The sequence below is a fragment of the Poecile atricapillus genome, chromosome 18 (genome assembly GCF_030490865.1).
Source record: "Poecile atricapillus isolate bPoeAtr1 chromosome 18, bPoeAtr1.hap1, whole genome shotgun sequence".
NCBI classification, from domain to species: Eukaryota; Metazoa; Chordata; class Aves; order Passeriformes; family Paridae; genus Poecile; species Poecile atricapillus.
The window spans coordinates 2,973,973-2,990,485 of record NC_081266.1 but is presented as its reverse complement, the minus strand read 5'-3'; the positions used below and the strand labels follow the sequence as shown (position 1 = coordinate 2,990,485).

At 40.4% G+C, this 16,513-nt stretch overlaps 2 protein-coding genes across 2 annotated transcripts in view; one reads left to right on the top strand and one right to left on the bottom strand.

Annotated features, from left to right (window-relative positions):
• The window catches only part of PIK3C2G (phosphatidylinositol-4-phosphate 3-kinase catalytic subunit type 2 gamma), a 203,409-nt gene extending 193,027 nt beyond the window's left edge, over positions 1-10,382 (top strand). Inside the window, exons 33-34 of the mRNA XM_058852977.1 lie at positions 4,578-4,700; positions 9,559-10,382. Coding sequence (XP_058708960.1) covers positions 4,578-4,700; positions 9,559-9,711 — 276 coding nt within the window. The 3' untranslated portion in view covers positions 9,712-10,382. The remainder of the gene's footprint in view (positions 1-4,577; positions 4,701-9,558) is intronic.
• Positions 10,383-13,706: 3,324 nt separating this feature from the next.
• PLCZ1 (phospholipase C zeta 1) overlaps positions 13,707-16,513 on the bottom strand; it is a 38,961-nt gene continuing 36,154 nt past the window's right edge. Inside the window, exons 9-10 of the mRNA XM_058852790.1 lie at positions 14,525-14,662; positions 13,707-13,928 (exon numbers count right to left, since the gene is read on the bottom strand). Coding sequence (XP_058708773.1) covers positions 13,707-13,928; positions 14,525-14,662 — 360 coding nt within the window. The remainder of the gene's footprint in view (positions 13,929-14,524; positions 14,663-16,513) is intronic.

The window sequence follows — 16,513 nt, the reverse complement described above, 5'->3', positions numbered from 1 at the left end:
ACATGTCATGGGCGGGACGGCAACTAGGGAACCAATCGCGAACCGAACTAGGGGTGAGGAGCATGGAAGGTTCTGGAAGAAAGGGTCAGGTTTACAATGATGGATAGGGGGATTAGGGCAGGCCGGGGTGATGGGCAGGGAAGGTTCAGGAATAAGGGGAGGGGTTTACATAATTGACAACTGGGGTCAAAACCAATACAGTTAATAGAGGAGAACAAGAACATACCAACAGACTAACAATTACAATCGTAACACTATAAATACTTATAACACTCCTGCCCGCTGCTGAAGTTCTCTAAGGGTCTGGGCAGAGCTGAAGGACCGCCACGCAGTTCGGTTTCACTGTTTTTAGGCTGGCACTGTTTCAGTGCCTTAAAAATCACTCCCCAAGTTGCTGCTAAGCTGCACGCACTGGTATCTCCCGCAGCCAGCCTAGTCCACAGGTGGTCCCCCACTGACCACCAAATCTCAAGGTTAAACACATCATTCACAGTCATAGCAAACTCCTGCGCTTTCACCCAGTGGAACAAAGCGCGTATATCTTCTTCAGGAATACAGAGTCCCATGCTCAGCAAGGCATCTTGCCATGCAAGGCCGACAAGTTGCTCGTCAGCTAAATCACAAGTTCTCCATTATGAAATTTTTTTATCTTGGCGGCTCCGCGAATGCAATTATGCAAACGCTAATGGCTCAGACCCGGGTTTTTGAGCTCTGCTTCACCAAGATAGGCCGTTCCAAGCCCGCTCTCTGGTAGGCTCCACTATCCCGTTGGTTAAAATACCAGTTCCCTCTAGGAGAACCCGGGAGAATTCCACTTACCCCTCTAGGGGGAAGGGCTGGCTTTGTCCTCGCTCGCTGCTTACCCTCAGGGGATTAGCAGATGTCTTCACGTAGGTTGCTTTCTGACCTCGGGGGTCGGCTGTACATCACGTCGGGTTACCAGACCTCGGAGGGTTGGTTCATTATCACGCGGGGTCACCAGATGTCGTTCTAATTGGGAACGGCGGGAAGAACGACACGGACTCTCAAGGGAGTCAGAACAGGAGAGAATCTCTAGTTTATTGCTACAGTCATGTTATATAGACTAGTTTGTGGAAAGTACAGAAAAGAAACTCTTATTGGTTAGTAAAGTACTACATTACCATCATTGGTCAGTGGGGTTCACCACCCACCCTGACCCTCTCCTGCAAGGAAAACAAGAGAACAGACAAACAGCACCTGCAGGCTGTTTTCTGTCTTTGAGGATTGTTTGAAATCCTCCCATGAAATTCCCAGGCTAGCTCTCAGGCAGGTCTGGCAGGCCATGGGCCTACAGCCTGCTCTGAAGCTAGCCTCCATAAAGTTCCACCTGAATATGAGGAAGAATTTCTTTACTGTGTGGGTGACCACACTCTGGAACAGATTGCCCAGAGAGGGTGTGGAGAATCCCTCACTGGAGATGTTCCAGAACCATCTGGATGCAATGCTGTGCCATATGCTCTGGGATGACCCTGCTGGAGCAGGGAAGTGGGGCCAGATGACCGCTGTGGGCCCTTCCAGCCTGACCCCATCTGGGATTCTGTGGTTTTGGTCAGGTATTCCTCATGTTAACCTAAATTTATAAATAAGCCAGGGCAGTCTGAGTTAGAAGTGATCACTAAATGTGATACTGTAATATGACAGAAGTCATAATCCTTAGTAAGAAAAATATTTCTGATATTTCCTCTATTTTTCCTTTATTCTCCATTCTCCTTTATTTCAGTGCTCAACTCAGAAACCCTAGGAGAGGATTCGTTTGCCCAAAACTTGGGGGTTTTTTGCCTGCTATGTCTGTTGTCTTAATAAAACAGTTTACTTCAAATTCCACCTACTCATGATTTTAAAAGAGATTTTTTGCCACGTTAATCCAAGCCCTGTTTTTGCACTATTACAGTCAAACTGCCACTATCACTCCTTGTTCCTGCTAGGAAGTGTCTAGCAAAGTACAACTCTTTCCATTGCAAGTCTTGCCTCAAGAAATCCTATGGTTAAACAGGCTCTTCACAAGAAGAGAAATTCAGCTCTTGTGCCAATCAAAAGAGAAACCGACATAAACTCATCATATGAGCTTTTTTGATTGTTTGGTGGCATAACAGTGCCTCTGCAGATGGAAAACTGGGACAATAGTGGGATTTGGAGCAGCCTGTTTGCCTTTCCTCAGCAAGGGAGGAGGAAGGGGGGAAATGTCACCTCTAAAGTGGGGGAGAAAAAAAACAATAATCAGAACTACAATGTCTACTTGGAATTCAGGTGGCTGCACATCAAGTTACCTCTAACAGTCTGACTGCTGATTGCTACTATTCATGAAAAGGGGCTTTATTTTAGTTCTGAAATAATCCAGAGCAACAGCTCCCCCGTCGAGTTTTCCCGTCTGAATCTCTAAAATGTTCTCTTTTTTAATTTTCTCTCTTGACCCTCTCCTCCCACTCACCTCTTTGAACACAGATTTAAATACATTCAAAGAGATAGTGAGGAAGTAGTTTTCAGTCCATCTCATACAGCCAAAACACTGCTGCAAAGTGCCTCCCTTAAATTTTGGGAGGAATCAGCTGACAGAGGAAGGTTAGTTGGCTGAAGGCAAGGTAACATGAGAAAGAGCAGTTCAAAAGCACAGTGACAGTTTTACCTGACTCCTTTTCAGTTAATCACATCCACTTCTGGACACCCATGTCCTGTTAAACCACATTACCTTTGGAGCCTGTCACCTCAGCCTGGTTCCTTCCTTTGTCTGAAACAACTAAAATCAGTTGACCTTCAAGTTACAGTGATGTTTACCTATTCATTGAGAAGTGGAGATCTAGATTGCACTTAGGATCCTGGTTCCTTGGACTGGGACTTAGGGCTGCATTTCATTCTCCCTCCTGATTTTTAAGAGATGCTCTGTTTACTGTTACTTGTAATCCTCAATGAAGTTTTAGTACAGTCCTAAATCAACAGAGGTGGGTTTTCAAGTGGACAGTGTAAATTATAAATCCTGCATTAACAATGTGGCCACATTGGAAAATACCCTTTAGTTCCATTGCCCTTTAATGGCTCTCTTATGTTGGCTATTGAATCCCATCTATCTAAATCCCATGGGAATTTTAAATCAGATGTGCTTTGGGGAACTTAGCAATAGCAATATTAATCACTCCCATAGTGCTGACAATATGTAATGGTTTGAGTGGGGCATCCTTTGATGCTGTATGATGTTAATGGTAGCAAGAATCAGCTTTGCAGTAGACCACAACATTTGCCTTGAAGGATCATTTCAGATAACAAAAACCAGAGGTTTGTTGTGCAAGAACTGGTTGTTCACACACACAAGCACTGTTTTCCTTCCCAACAGAGAAATTATTTATTGCTAGGAGACAGCAGTTTCTTCTATCCCAGGGATATGTTGTTGATAATGCTGTAGAAAGCCCCACATTTCCAGACACATACTGTGAATAATCAAAATCTGAGAAATTTCTTCATCCTGAGCCAGGTGTAAAACTACAACAGGAGATATAAATGCAAGTGCCTGTATAATCCTTTGGGTTCATTGGCTCCAAATGTTTTAAGTTCCCTTCTTTTTGCCTGTATTCTCATTTGCATCATGTCACTGCATTGCTTGGGTGCTGACAGGCAAACTTCCTGTCTAAAATGCTGATTATATGATCAAAATAACTGATATTTTGATACACTCCATTTTGTGCTTTCTGACTGTATACTGTGTAACCAACACAAGGGTTTGTATTTAATTATAAGCCAAGCATTAAGTGACACGTGCCTGCTCTGTAGTTTTTAATTTTTATGTTTCTTGTGTGTTCTTTTGAAGCCTCAAGTAATATAATGTGTTTCCTGAGTAATTGTAATCTGCTTTAGGAATGACTTTACAGCTCCTCAGAAGTTATCAAAAAATTCTCCACCCACCAGCACTGGCTGGTGTTGATGACTGAGCCTGGTTAATAGATTGTCTCTGATCTCGAGTTGCTGCCGTATAAGATGGAATATCTGGAATATCGTTCAGTAACCTGAACTGGAAAATTAAAGAGAGATTGCAGCTGTGTGATGGGTGAGATCAGAAAGGCTGCTGTAAGAATCCTGTTCTGCCCATATTGCTGCAGGAAATGCTCCTGGCTCTTCTATAGCAATATGTTTTACAAAACACCCTTAGAAACCATCGGTCTCCCCAATATCAGCACAGATACTTGGGGGTTAAAATCAGTAGGAGCTTACCATCTAAAATCCAGTTCCTATGCCTTGCTCTGGAAAGTGGAAAGGCCAGACTTTGTATCAGATTAAGATGAGTTAGAGTAGATTGAGGCTTAAGGATTTTTTCCATCAGAATGAAAATATTAAAGACAGATAATTTTACCTTGTCTCTGTTATTTAATTTTTATTTTCCTGATTCCATTTTAAGCTGAATTCTACTAATGCTTGTTATTCCACTGGCGCTCCAGTTTAGCCCAGAGAATACTGAAAATGCAACATGTTTTTATGTCTGCTAAAAACACAGATTTCATTTGGTACTTTTTATTTGTTTTCTTTGCTAGAACATGGACACTCATATTTATGACCTTCTTGTTTTCCAGCACCTCCCAGATGGCTCTGCCCCAAGTGCACACGCTGAATTTTATCTTCTGCCAGATCCTTATGAGGTCAGTCGAAGGAAAACAAGAACAGCTCCAAGAGGCTCTGACCCTACTTACAATGAACTTGTGAGTACCATTCACTTTCTTCCACCCCTTCTTGTTTCATGGAATCATGGAATGGGTCAGGCTGGAAGGGCCCACAGTGGTCATCTGGTGCCACCTCCCAGCTCCAGCAGGGCCATCCCAGAGCACGTGGCACAGGATTGTGTCCAGATGGTTCTGGGATATCACCGGTGAGGGATTCTCCACAGCCTCTCTGGGCAATCTGCTCCAGTGCTCAATCACTGCACAAGGAAGTTCTTCCTCCCATTCAGGTGGAGCTTCCTGGGTATCTGTTCCTCCTGTTGCCTCTTGTCCCATTTCTGGGCCTCATGGAGCAGATCCTGGTACATTCCCTGACCTCTTCCTGCAGATGCTGACAGACATGGATGAGGTCCTCTCTCAGCTGTCTCTTTTCCAGGGTGAGCCCAGCTCACTCAGAGTTTTCTCTTGAGAGGGATGCCCCAGTCTCCTCACCATCTCCATAGCCCTTCACTGGACTCACTCCAGTGGTTCCCTGCTTTTCTTCATCTGCTGAGCTTGGAACTGAACACAGCACTCCAGATGTGCCTCACTAGGGCTGAGTAAAAAGGCAGGGTCACCTCCCTCAACCTCCTGTCAATGCTTTTCTTGATGCACCCCAGGGTCCCTTTTTGGCCATGAGGGCACACTGCAGGCTCATATTGTCCACCAGAACCCCCAGGTCCTTCTCTGCAGAGCTCCTTCCCAGCAGGTCACCTACAACCCACACAGGTGCAATTTGTTCTATTTGCTTTGCCCTCTCTTGAAACAAAACAACAATACAACATTTTTAGAGCCGTTGCAATGAGGGTGACCAAGAAGAAGGAATGTACCATAAGGAGAACCACAAATGGTGATGACTGTCTGCTTTGCATCTTTCTCAGAAGTGAAACAGTGTCTTTTATGTCTCTCTGTTCAGGAAAACAGTTGGATTTTTCACAGTGCCCTGTCTTACCCCATAACCACAGTTACACGTTAGCCAAATGAGATCAAGCATCATTGCACCATAACTCAGCAGTTCTGAATGAAGATATGCACAATAGCATGAAAAGTATTAATTGAATGGATGCTGTTATTCAAATTAACATTTGAAAATTGGCTGTCACTGTCCTAAATGATAACACAAGAATGAATAGCCAGGTTCTTTTCATGTTAAAATGCCATTAGTTCACAGCTATATATGATTATTTCACACACCACTGAAGTGCTCATGCCTCTGGGGTGAAAGGAAACATTTGTATGGAGAAGCATTTATGGCAGAATGGGAAGTGGTATAAACTGTGTTCGTTTGTAAGGGCAGATGAGATTGAAACAGTAGGTGGGATTGGAGATTATAATTATTACATGTAACAAATCTCCTAAAGATCTTAAAGCAATTTACAAATGCTCTTTCAGCAGGCTATAAAGTAGAAGGTGTGGAAAATATTACCACTCCACCCTGTTCCATAGATAAGATATGATGAAGGTTAGGTTAGTCAGCAGAGTCTCAGTGCTTATCTCTTCGTTTCTCAGTCCTGGAGTTGTAATATTTCTCTTTTCCCACATCTGTTAATTACAAAAGTTGCCTGCTTACACTGATGACTTCCAGCGTTCTGTAAGAAGGCTCCCTGAGTAGTATTGCTGCTCACAGCTGAGACAAATTTCCCTCCCTACAGTACTGCAGTGGAATAACAAGAAACTAGGCTTTATTTTTTCTGTTCTTTCCTTCTTTTTTTGCTATCAGAGTGGAATAAATCTAATTAATCTGTCTAAAGAAATTCCTTTACATTTGAAAGATATTTAAAGCAAACGAACATAATATGATTATATCATTACATTCATTGTATGGTATCCAAAATGGACAACAGATAAGAGCCAGCCAGCAACACTGGAAGACAATTATCTTTCAAATTGCTCTTAGAAACCTTTGAATGCAAGGAAATCCAAAATCCCGTCTGCAATTAGTCACTAGTCACTGGGAGGAGATTTAATTGTGGTTCACGAGTATTCCGCTGCCGTTAAAAGAAATCCCGTGAAAGCTTTAATGTCCTTAATCAAAACGGAGAGCCTTCTTCCCAGATGCTCAATCTTTTTCACTGGGAAGTGCTAATCACAGTGGGGACATATGGTTCCACTGAACTTGGCCCCTTCCAACCCGATGCCTGTGCTTTAGCAGCTCTGCTCCTCCATATGTGGTGTCATTCTGGATGCATTTTTTTGTCCAAGGCTGGTAGACTGAGGCAGAAGCCGCCCCAGGGAAGCAAAACTACTAAAAATATAAGTCAGCTGTCTCTTAAGTTAGTTGCTGTCCAAAACACTGTGTACAGAAATGTAGTAGCCTTTTTTATGAGTTCATAAGTTTTTATTAAAGCCAAATGGCTGGAAGGAAGCTGTATATTAATTTCCTTCTTTGTTCCAGACTGAGAAAAATCTGAAATGTGCTTCTCTTGGGTATTTTTGATTTTAGTTTTGTACTTCTATTGCTTATGACTGCCTACAGCAAATTATCAACCTTGCAAAACTGCTTTTTATGTTTGATTTTTACTCGTGTGTGAGAGTGAAGATGTGAAAGTCCAGGAGGGCTGACAATAAAATGAGTTACAGCAAATGTTTTGGAGCTGCTTTTAGCAAACAAATCCTTCTTTTCTCTTGTGCCTGTGTTTGGATTTTGGAATTTGTGGCACTCATAGCAGTTAATGTTATATTGCATTAAGAAATGGTGGTAGAGAAGAGGAGAAGGAACACAGAAAAGTGGAATGCAGTGTAAAGAGAAAAGGAAGGCAGAGCAGCCCCAGCCAGTCTGATGAAAGGGGAGGAGGGGAACTGCACCAGGAGCCACGGCTGCTCCCTCCAGCACCATGCATCAAAACTGCCTTGGATTAATTACCAAATCTAGGAACTGTGCCATGGCTACCTATGGAGAAGCAACTGTCCCTCATTTGTGATTAAAATGTCATTAGACTCCTGTAGGTCAACAGTGTTTCTCTTTTTGCAGCCAGCAATAGTTGAATTCCAGCCCTAACTGTCCCACTGATTTGCTGCATGGCCACATATAACTCACCTCCATCGGATCTGTCTGTGTAAAAGGCAGGCAAATATTCTCACAGCACAATCATTTCAGGATTTAACTGTTCCCAAATTCTGGAACGTGTCATTTGTTTTATCCACACCCTTATTCAGCTTTCTCCAGACCTTTCTTCTGTCCCTACATCCTGATAATAATCCTTACTCCAGCTGAATTTGCAATACCATTTTAGAAACAGTTTACTGGGAGAATTTGAAAACCACCTACCCTGCACTGCGAAAGTCTGTCATTGCTCAAAGATTAAAGCCTATTTTTGGCCAAAGATTGAAAGTTGCTCATTACCCCAGTTCAGTTTCTTAACATTTACAGCTGATATGTGTAGGTTTTGGTGATTTAAAGCAACAGCTGGTACCTTTAATACATTGGCAAAGAAAAAAGGCAGCTTTCTTTGATAGCATTAGCATCACCTCAGCATCAGATCACAGACTTATTCTAAATTATATTATGCTTACTGTGCCTGTCCTTGCTTTTCAGATTTTCTTCATCATCTCACTTTTATTTTGGTGAGGAAAAGAGAAGCTGTGGAATCTGTAATTCATGGACAATCTGGCAAATTAGACACAGTAAACATGAAAACCAAAAAGCACCAGGTGCAAATTTCATGACAGCCATCCCAAGCTATTATTTCCAAAGGCTTCTAAATGGAAAAGGGAATTTTAACCCCCTGGTAAGACCTTTCTTGGTGTCCTGTTGGTGCTTTCTGTGAGGATCGCCTGGTGTCCTGTCCATTCCATGAATGCAATTGCAAGTGGAAATACAGAGAGGGTTTATCAGTCCAGCCCACAGAGGTCCAAGCCAGAGGGGCTCAGTCTGCCTCTCCTTTTCCTCAGCAGTGCCATAGGTAACAGCCTGCATTCAGATTCCATGGAAAATCCAAGCAGGCAAATGACTTTAAGGCAGTTTCAGTTTTCCATTCTCCTGAAGTGAGAGAATGTCGCCACGTTTGCTTTTTAAATGGCATAGAGAGATTAAAATTTAAAGCATTTTTCCACTGCAAGTGAAATAGCAAAAACATTTCCAGCCATACAAATTTTAGATTAAATGAGCTTCTCTTAAGCAAACTTACCTTTCAGGCCCGCTCTGAGAGCATTTTCCTTCATATTTTTATCAGCCCACATGCAGTTTGCTCAACAGTTTTTGATTAATGCAGGGACTGAAGCATGGGAATTTGTTCTAAGTGCAATTTATTCTTGTTAGGCTATTGCTCCAGATTATTTGGGGTTTTTTTAAAATTCAGAAACTACACCATTATAATTTCATACTTTATCCCTGTGTGTTCTCACAATATTAAGGTAATTTAAAAGCTATTTTAAATCTATAGACATTAATAATTGTTTAAGACATGCTAAACTACCATCTCATTTATTTGGAGAAGTATCAACAGCACATCTGGAGTATCAGATATATCTAAATTTAGTGACTTCCATTTGCTCAACTGGGTCCAATCTTTCCCAGTTTTCACAGGGAAAATTATGAATACTGATTTTTTTTTTTCCTCAAGCATTGTTCAAGACAGGTTTCAAATTTATTTTAAAATGGTAATCAGATTTCACGAGCTTAAGCTCGTGATTCTAAGGTAGAATCTCTTTATATAAACTAGATAAGGTCAAATGAATTTCTGAGGTAAATTCACTAAGTTAAGTGAATTTGGCTCATGGTTAATAGCTTACTATTCTGGATGGAAGTTTAAAGCAATTATCACAAAGTTGGATTAATCATCATCCTATTTGAAGTGCTTTGCCTGTCAAATAGATTAACAAACTTGTATTTTTTTTTCTATTTCACTATATATTATTGCAGATTGTATATGACAGAGTCCCAGAGCTCCAAGGCCGTGTACTGAAGCTTGTTGTGAAAAGCAAAGGAACATTTGTGGGAGCTGTTAACATTCAGCTGAGCAGTGTCCAGTTCAATGAAGAAAAGTGGTACTCCCTGGGAAACAGTGTAATTTAAATGCTCTCCGAGATGATTCAATTATTTGCCCACTCACTAATGTTTCTTTATCCCATTTCCCACGGTACATTTTGTCTCAGTTGCCCTTGAGAATAGGCAGTCATCTGCTGAGCACATATCCTAACATTTCATAATGCTATTGTCTTAAATGTGCTACCATGTTCCTGCCACAGATTCCTGACAGCGTGAGTTTAAGGAATCACGTGCTAAGGACTTGTAGCAATATGCAGAAGTTCTTATGACAGCAATGAAGGGCTTGGTTTTGTTAATATTAAATAGTACAGTAAAAATACTAAATTCTCAGTGTGTGGGGCCGCATTCTTTGCCCATTAATTCCACTGATGGTGTTGAAACAATGCTGGTAATGATGTAATTTATCATCATTGCATGTGATGAGTTCACCAGAGGACCATGGGATGGTTCCCTGACAATACATTTCCCTACAGATGTCCAGCAAATTTCACATTAAATCTTATCCAATCAATACTTTGGGTTTTTTAAAGAATGTTAGAAGTTTTGATACAATGTCACATTTAATCCAGGACATTAATTTGTCAACAATATGTATCATTGTTTCTTTTATTCTGACATCCAAGAGGCAGATATAACTGGTCATTTGTGTGAAGAGAGGAGGGAGAAGCTGATGTTCATGAATAAAGAGATTATATTGAGTGTGAGCTTTCAGGGGGGATTTATTTAAGCTCATGATGCCACAGATATTTGTTCAGCAGTCTTCCCACATTGCACTCCTATGCTGCATAAGGGGTTCAAGTCAATATATGCATTGAATAGACTTAGAGCTATAAATATATATTTATATATTAAATAATTAACATGAGTGGTTCCTTTAAGTTCACAGATGCTAATTATGATCATTTTCATGACCCTCCTCTAGACTCTCTCCAAAAGATCAACCTCTTTCTTGTGTTGGAGGCCCCAAAGCTAAATGCAACTTTCCAAGTGGGATCTCCTGAGAGCAAACTAGGAGGGTAAAATCACCTGTACTGCTTTATATGACTAAATGTCCCTTATTTAATAACAAGTGACAATGTCACTTATGGTTAGAAAAAATTCTGTATTTTTTCTATGTATATATGTAAATAATTCCAGCTATTTAAGTAAGTCTGTTTTGTAGAAGTATCCATGTTCTGAACTGCAGTTTTCAAAATCCTTCTTTAGGTGTGTGTGGATGCCTGTGGAGTCTTTGGGAGCCACATTTACCTGGGTTTGGAATTTCTTGCTTCTTTCATACAGAATCATAGAATTGTTTAGATTGGAAAAGAGCTCTAAGATCATCAAGTCCAGCCTTTGACTGAACACCTCCTTGTGAACCAGGGCATGGCACTGAGTGCCACATCCAATTGTTTCTTGAACACCTTCAGAGATGGTGGTTCCACCTCCTGTCTGAGCAGCTCTTTCTAATAATGGACAACCCTACCAGTGACAAAATTCTCCCTGATGTCCAACTGAACCTTCCCTGGCACAGCTTGAGCCATTTCCCCTTGTTCTGTCACACTACACATAAGTTCCTCTGGTATTTAAGGTTCAGATTCTAGGCAGCAAATATTAAAGCTGGTTGTAGGCAATTTACATTTGAGATCAGTTTTTAAGGCATGCACACAATATGTGGAAGGCTTGGTTGATTTCTTATCCGAAGATACACTTCAAAGACTAAGACTAATTTCTGAAGACTTGTGTTCTAGCCCCTACCTACAGAAGATTCTACAAAGTTTCCTGAGAGAAGTAAAACTTCTTTTTTGTTATTGAAATTGCCCCAATTTGCATTAAATGATTAACTACTCTTGGATCCCATGATAATAGAGTTAAAAATTGAGTTCCTGTCCTGTATTAGTATTCACCATGGCAGATTCATTGGCACAGGGACTGTAAGAGAGGACTCCCCCCTCCTATTTGCCTTTAACCACCCAGGTAGAGAATTTTTCTCAATTTCAGCCCCTCTGAGTATAGCTACATAATCACTACATGGAAAATCAAATTCTGCTGCAGCTGGACAGCGAGCATTCCTCCCCAGTGGAGTCTACAGGTAGTTGGGAGTCTGCTGCTGGGGAAAGGAAGGCAGTGTGGATATAGATTTGAATCCTTTCAAAAGAAAATGCAGAGGAGGGAGGAAATGGCACAACTTTGCCCCTCTGGCTGTCAAAGAAAATAAAAGATGTAAGCACTGCTCAGCTTTTGGAAGCAACTTGCCCTCAGGGAAACCTCAGGGATATGAATCCTAGGGACCTGGGGACAGTCCTGTAGTACAGATTTAAGCAATTGGAATGCTGAAGTCTAAGACTGAAATCCATGCTCACTCTCCAGCATATTAGGCAGTTCTTGCCTTGTCTTCTGCTTGTTGTGGCTCCCTCTGCAAGAACATTATTTTCCTATTTCACTGTTTAGAGAGTACTTGGGTACCTAAAGCAAAACCATCGTTCCAGACCTGCTTTCAGAGATCTCAATGTTAAGCATTGCAATGAATGTAATAAATTGTAATAAATTTTGAAATTATTTATCACTTTACCTCTTAGAAGCATTTTATTTATGGCCTCTGGGCATTCTGATAGCAAATTACTTTTTTTATATTGTGTTAAGTGGGGATTGGGGCAATTTGTTTGGCATCATTTATAATTTTTGTACCTAGACTCACTCCCTAGAATTTTAATTATTGCACTGAAAATGTTTCCTCAGAAATCTACTGCTCTTACTTTTCCAAAATATGAATCCCTCATTTGTAACCAAAATTATAAAGACATTAAACCTCACTGAAAATTTGTATCTAAAAAAGCCTCAATCAATAATTTTTCAAGTACTTGTAAGCAGCAGTGCCTGATATTTGAATTTGTCTCAGATATTGTGAATTGTTAGGTTGAGTGTTCTTTCATTATCCTGAAGTATACAAATAAAAGGAAACTAAAAGGTTATCAGTGTAAAAATTCATGTTGTAGAAAAACAACTGAGCTCTAAGAGTAATGTCATTTTTCTTGTATAACTCCTCAGCCTCACCTAAGAATCACAAGCAGCTTTATGACTTCCAAACATGAGGGAAAAAAAATGCACCATTTAAAATCCTGTTAAGCTTAATAAAAAAGGTGTGGTGCCTGTTGCCAGCTCCAGTGTTTTGCCTTGCCGTCTTTATTCACTAATAAAAGCTGTTTGTTTTGTCAGAAATGGCTTTGGAAAGCCAGTGTAGTAAACAGCCATTTTACATAAGCCTTTCTCCTTGGCCTATTGGCTTCTGTGTCTGCTCTTTATGAGCAGCCTTTTCATTACAAAAGTTCCAGGAACTCTACTGGCTTAACAAAAGAAACTACAGCAAGAAAAATACCATGAATATTTTGCCCTATTTTTAACCATTGTTCTCCACTCTGAAAAGTTGCAGATAGGTTACCTGAGGGGGTTTTGGTGGTTGATTTTGTTTTAATTTGGTATTGGGTTTTGAACTTATCTAAGTGCACAAAACCATTGTCTTCATAGCAGCTCTGACTAGTCTCACTTCTTGCAATGAATTAAAATACCACCTGGGCAGTTTCCATCTAGAATGGAACACTGCAGTGGGAATAATCACCTGCCATTAATATTGTTCTGATTTCAACATCATGGATTTGCATTCAGAGAGTATGTTTATTTCAAAAACAGAGAGTGCCATTTATTCATTTTGTTACAAAATCGTGTGGGCAGCTTTTGCTTTATCTATCAAACTGTCTTCTTCTCAACCCGAGGGTTTTCTCATTTTGACCTTTCCAGCCCTCTTCCCATCCAACTAGAGGACAACAAGCAAGCAGCTCTTTGGAGCTGAGCTGCTGTCCAGGATGAGCCCACAGCAGCGTGAAAAAAAAAAAAATTCCACCTTCCTTTAGAAAGGGGGAGTGCTCCCAGCTGTGTGTTTGTGCTTCCTTAATCTACCAGTCTAGAAACATGGCACACACAGCATGAACTTCTGCTACAGATTTTGTGCCAGGAAATCCTAGTCTAGAGAGAAATAATTGCATTTTCTATAACTCCTTGGGATGCAAAGTTGGTGTTTCCTTATAAAATGTTGTTGTGCTTTGTTCACAGCCTCGAGGAGCAGACTGATGCTCACCATTGCTTCTTACAACACTAGATTTCTTTCTTGCTTCATCCTCTGGCACACCATGGATTTCTATCTGTACCATGGGGTCAGCATTGTTGGTCCTTGACATGCTGCTGCGTGGTAACTGATGGCCACTGATGAGCTGGAAAATTAAAGTTATATTGAAATAACTGTAAGAATGAACTAATTTACCACAGCCATATAGTCACCATAATAGAAATAGCTTTCAAAAGAAATTACTTTAAGTATATGCCAGTCATAAACTGGCGTAATAAACACAGTGGAATCAAGAATATGGTGCTTCCCATCTAATTTATTTTTTTATATATAATTTTTTAGAAATATTGTGGCTTAGGAACATTTTTTAACTAGATCAGATTGCTCTGAGCCCAGTCCAAACCGACCTTGAATGGTTAGAGGGATGGGATACACATAACCTCTCTGGGCTGCCTGTGCCAGTGTTTCACCACCCTCTTTATAAATAAATAAATATATAGATAAATAAATAACTGAAATAATATTTTAAACAATAATTTTCAGGTTTTTTTATTCAATAGCTATACATAAAAATTATATTTTGGTACTGTACAAAATAATCCTATTGGAATCAGCCTACAGTGATTTTTACATTTTCTGCTATCGAGCTCATGAATTCCAATCTGTGTGGAGAGGATCAGCATCAAGACCCACCGTGACATCAGCATTGTGCTACAGGGTATATGTAGCAGACTGCCTCACCTGTGCCTCATCTCTTGCACAGTATTCCTTAGTATTAGACAAAAACTCTTCATTCAGTGAGCTTCCTGATGTGCTTTGACCAAAATTTCCAAAACCAGGAAATTTTGTCTCAGACTGCCCTGTAATCTGGCACCCAGACTAAGACAGGATTTATGAAAGTCACAACTTTGTCTGCTTTTTATCTATATTTCAGGGTAGCTAGGAAAGAGTCAACATCTGTGCAGCAATGAGCCTTTTAGGAATCAGTATATAACATGTATTGAGAGAGATATACAAGCCTGAAAGTCCAGGTGAAAGATATGACTCCTGACCCTGGTCTCAGGCCTAAGCATCATAAGAGATTCTTATTCCCCTGTCAACCACCCCAAAAATCAAAACCCACAAATCCCACACTTTGCTTTGATATTTTCCAGTGCTTGTAGCACCTTGCCCCCAGAGAAGTTCTAGCCTGAAATACTGAAGAGCAGTGGCTTGGCAAACACTGATGCTCTTTCTTCCTAAGGAATTGCTGCTGCCTTCACCAGGAATCTTTGCAATCACTGATGGGCTGCCCACTAAGGACATGGGAGATTCCTTGCCATGTCCTGAGGGCCATTGCCAAGGCCTGCATGACCCACTGCTAGACCTAGCCTAAGCCTCCCCTGGCATGGGAAAAGAGTGAGTTCTTTCAAGCACACCATGACCCAAATCCATAAATCAAATCAATTTTTGACATCCAAGGTGAAGCAGACATACAGAGTGATGTAAAAATTTAGGAAGCACCTTGAACATCCCTATTTCTGCTTCAAAGGCTCTATGCCTCTTGATGGGAATTGTGGCACATTGGGTTAAGGATAAGGAATTCAGTAACATCAGGCCCTATGTGATTTTTCTATTCTTCATTCGTTCATTCATTCATTCATTCAGAGAGATTTGCCCCTTAGATGTTTTCTATCTTTGCTTTCTGTTGTCATTTCTGCATTCATCTGGTTAGTAACTTTTTCAGCAGAAGCTGCTTTTCCTTTGACTCCTGCTCCAAATTGCTTTTGTCTTCAACCACAATTTCCTGGTTTTTGCTGCTGGCTATGAATGGGGCTCTCTGTGCCCTTCATTCCCTCAGCCAGTGGGATGCCATTGCCTCTCTGCAGCCCGCACTATCCAGCCTGAAGTCTCAGTCTAAAGTCCTCAATCTTAAACACAGCCTTTCTCTTCTCCAGCTCCTTCCAAACTCAGACACTTCCTCTGCATTGACAATGGTTTTGCCTGTCTCCTGCATTACAATTCAGGGTTTCTCCTCATCCTAATTCCAGCTTCATACAAATTAGGGCTAAAATAAGTGATGTATTTGCCTGGCTGCCTGAAATCATCCAGCAATGTCTATTCACAATTGGTATGCTCACTGTCAGGACACTAAAATGTTCTTGATTAGGTGCGTGCATTATGTAAGTATTTTATAATTGTCACTAACTATTGTTTTATCTCCGCTATTTATTACTCCGAAAGAAACAAAATAGCAATTACACACTAATTATATGCTAATTAAATAGCATTTATGCAAGTGGTATTCTGTGTAATCAGAAATATTACTTTTTCATTGGGAAAAGGGACTTTTCTAATTAGTGAACAATTATAACAAATCTACTTGACCTCAAAATAAAGGCCTTATCTAATCATTTATTTGTAAATGGCATGCATTTCAAGTATTTTTGGGAAGTAAATCACATTATAATTTGGGAGAAGTAGAAATAATTCAAAGACTTATTAATTCATCCCTCCTTTCACACTTATTTATACCATTTAAGGATTATAAATAGTCTTTTATATATGCATAGAAAGATAATGAGACTTAAAAGAAGCATAAAGCTTCCTATCTTATCTTTAAAAATTTCCATTTGTCAATTAACATTATAATAGTACACGTGGTATTATTGATAGTGAAAGAAATAACACCCAAAGTGCACATTTGATTTCTGTGTTTTCAGTTCAGCTTCCACATGCACAATTGTCTGG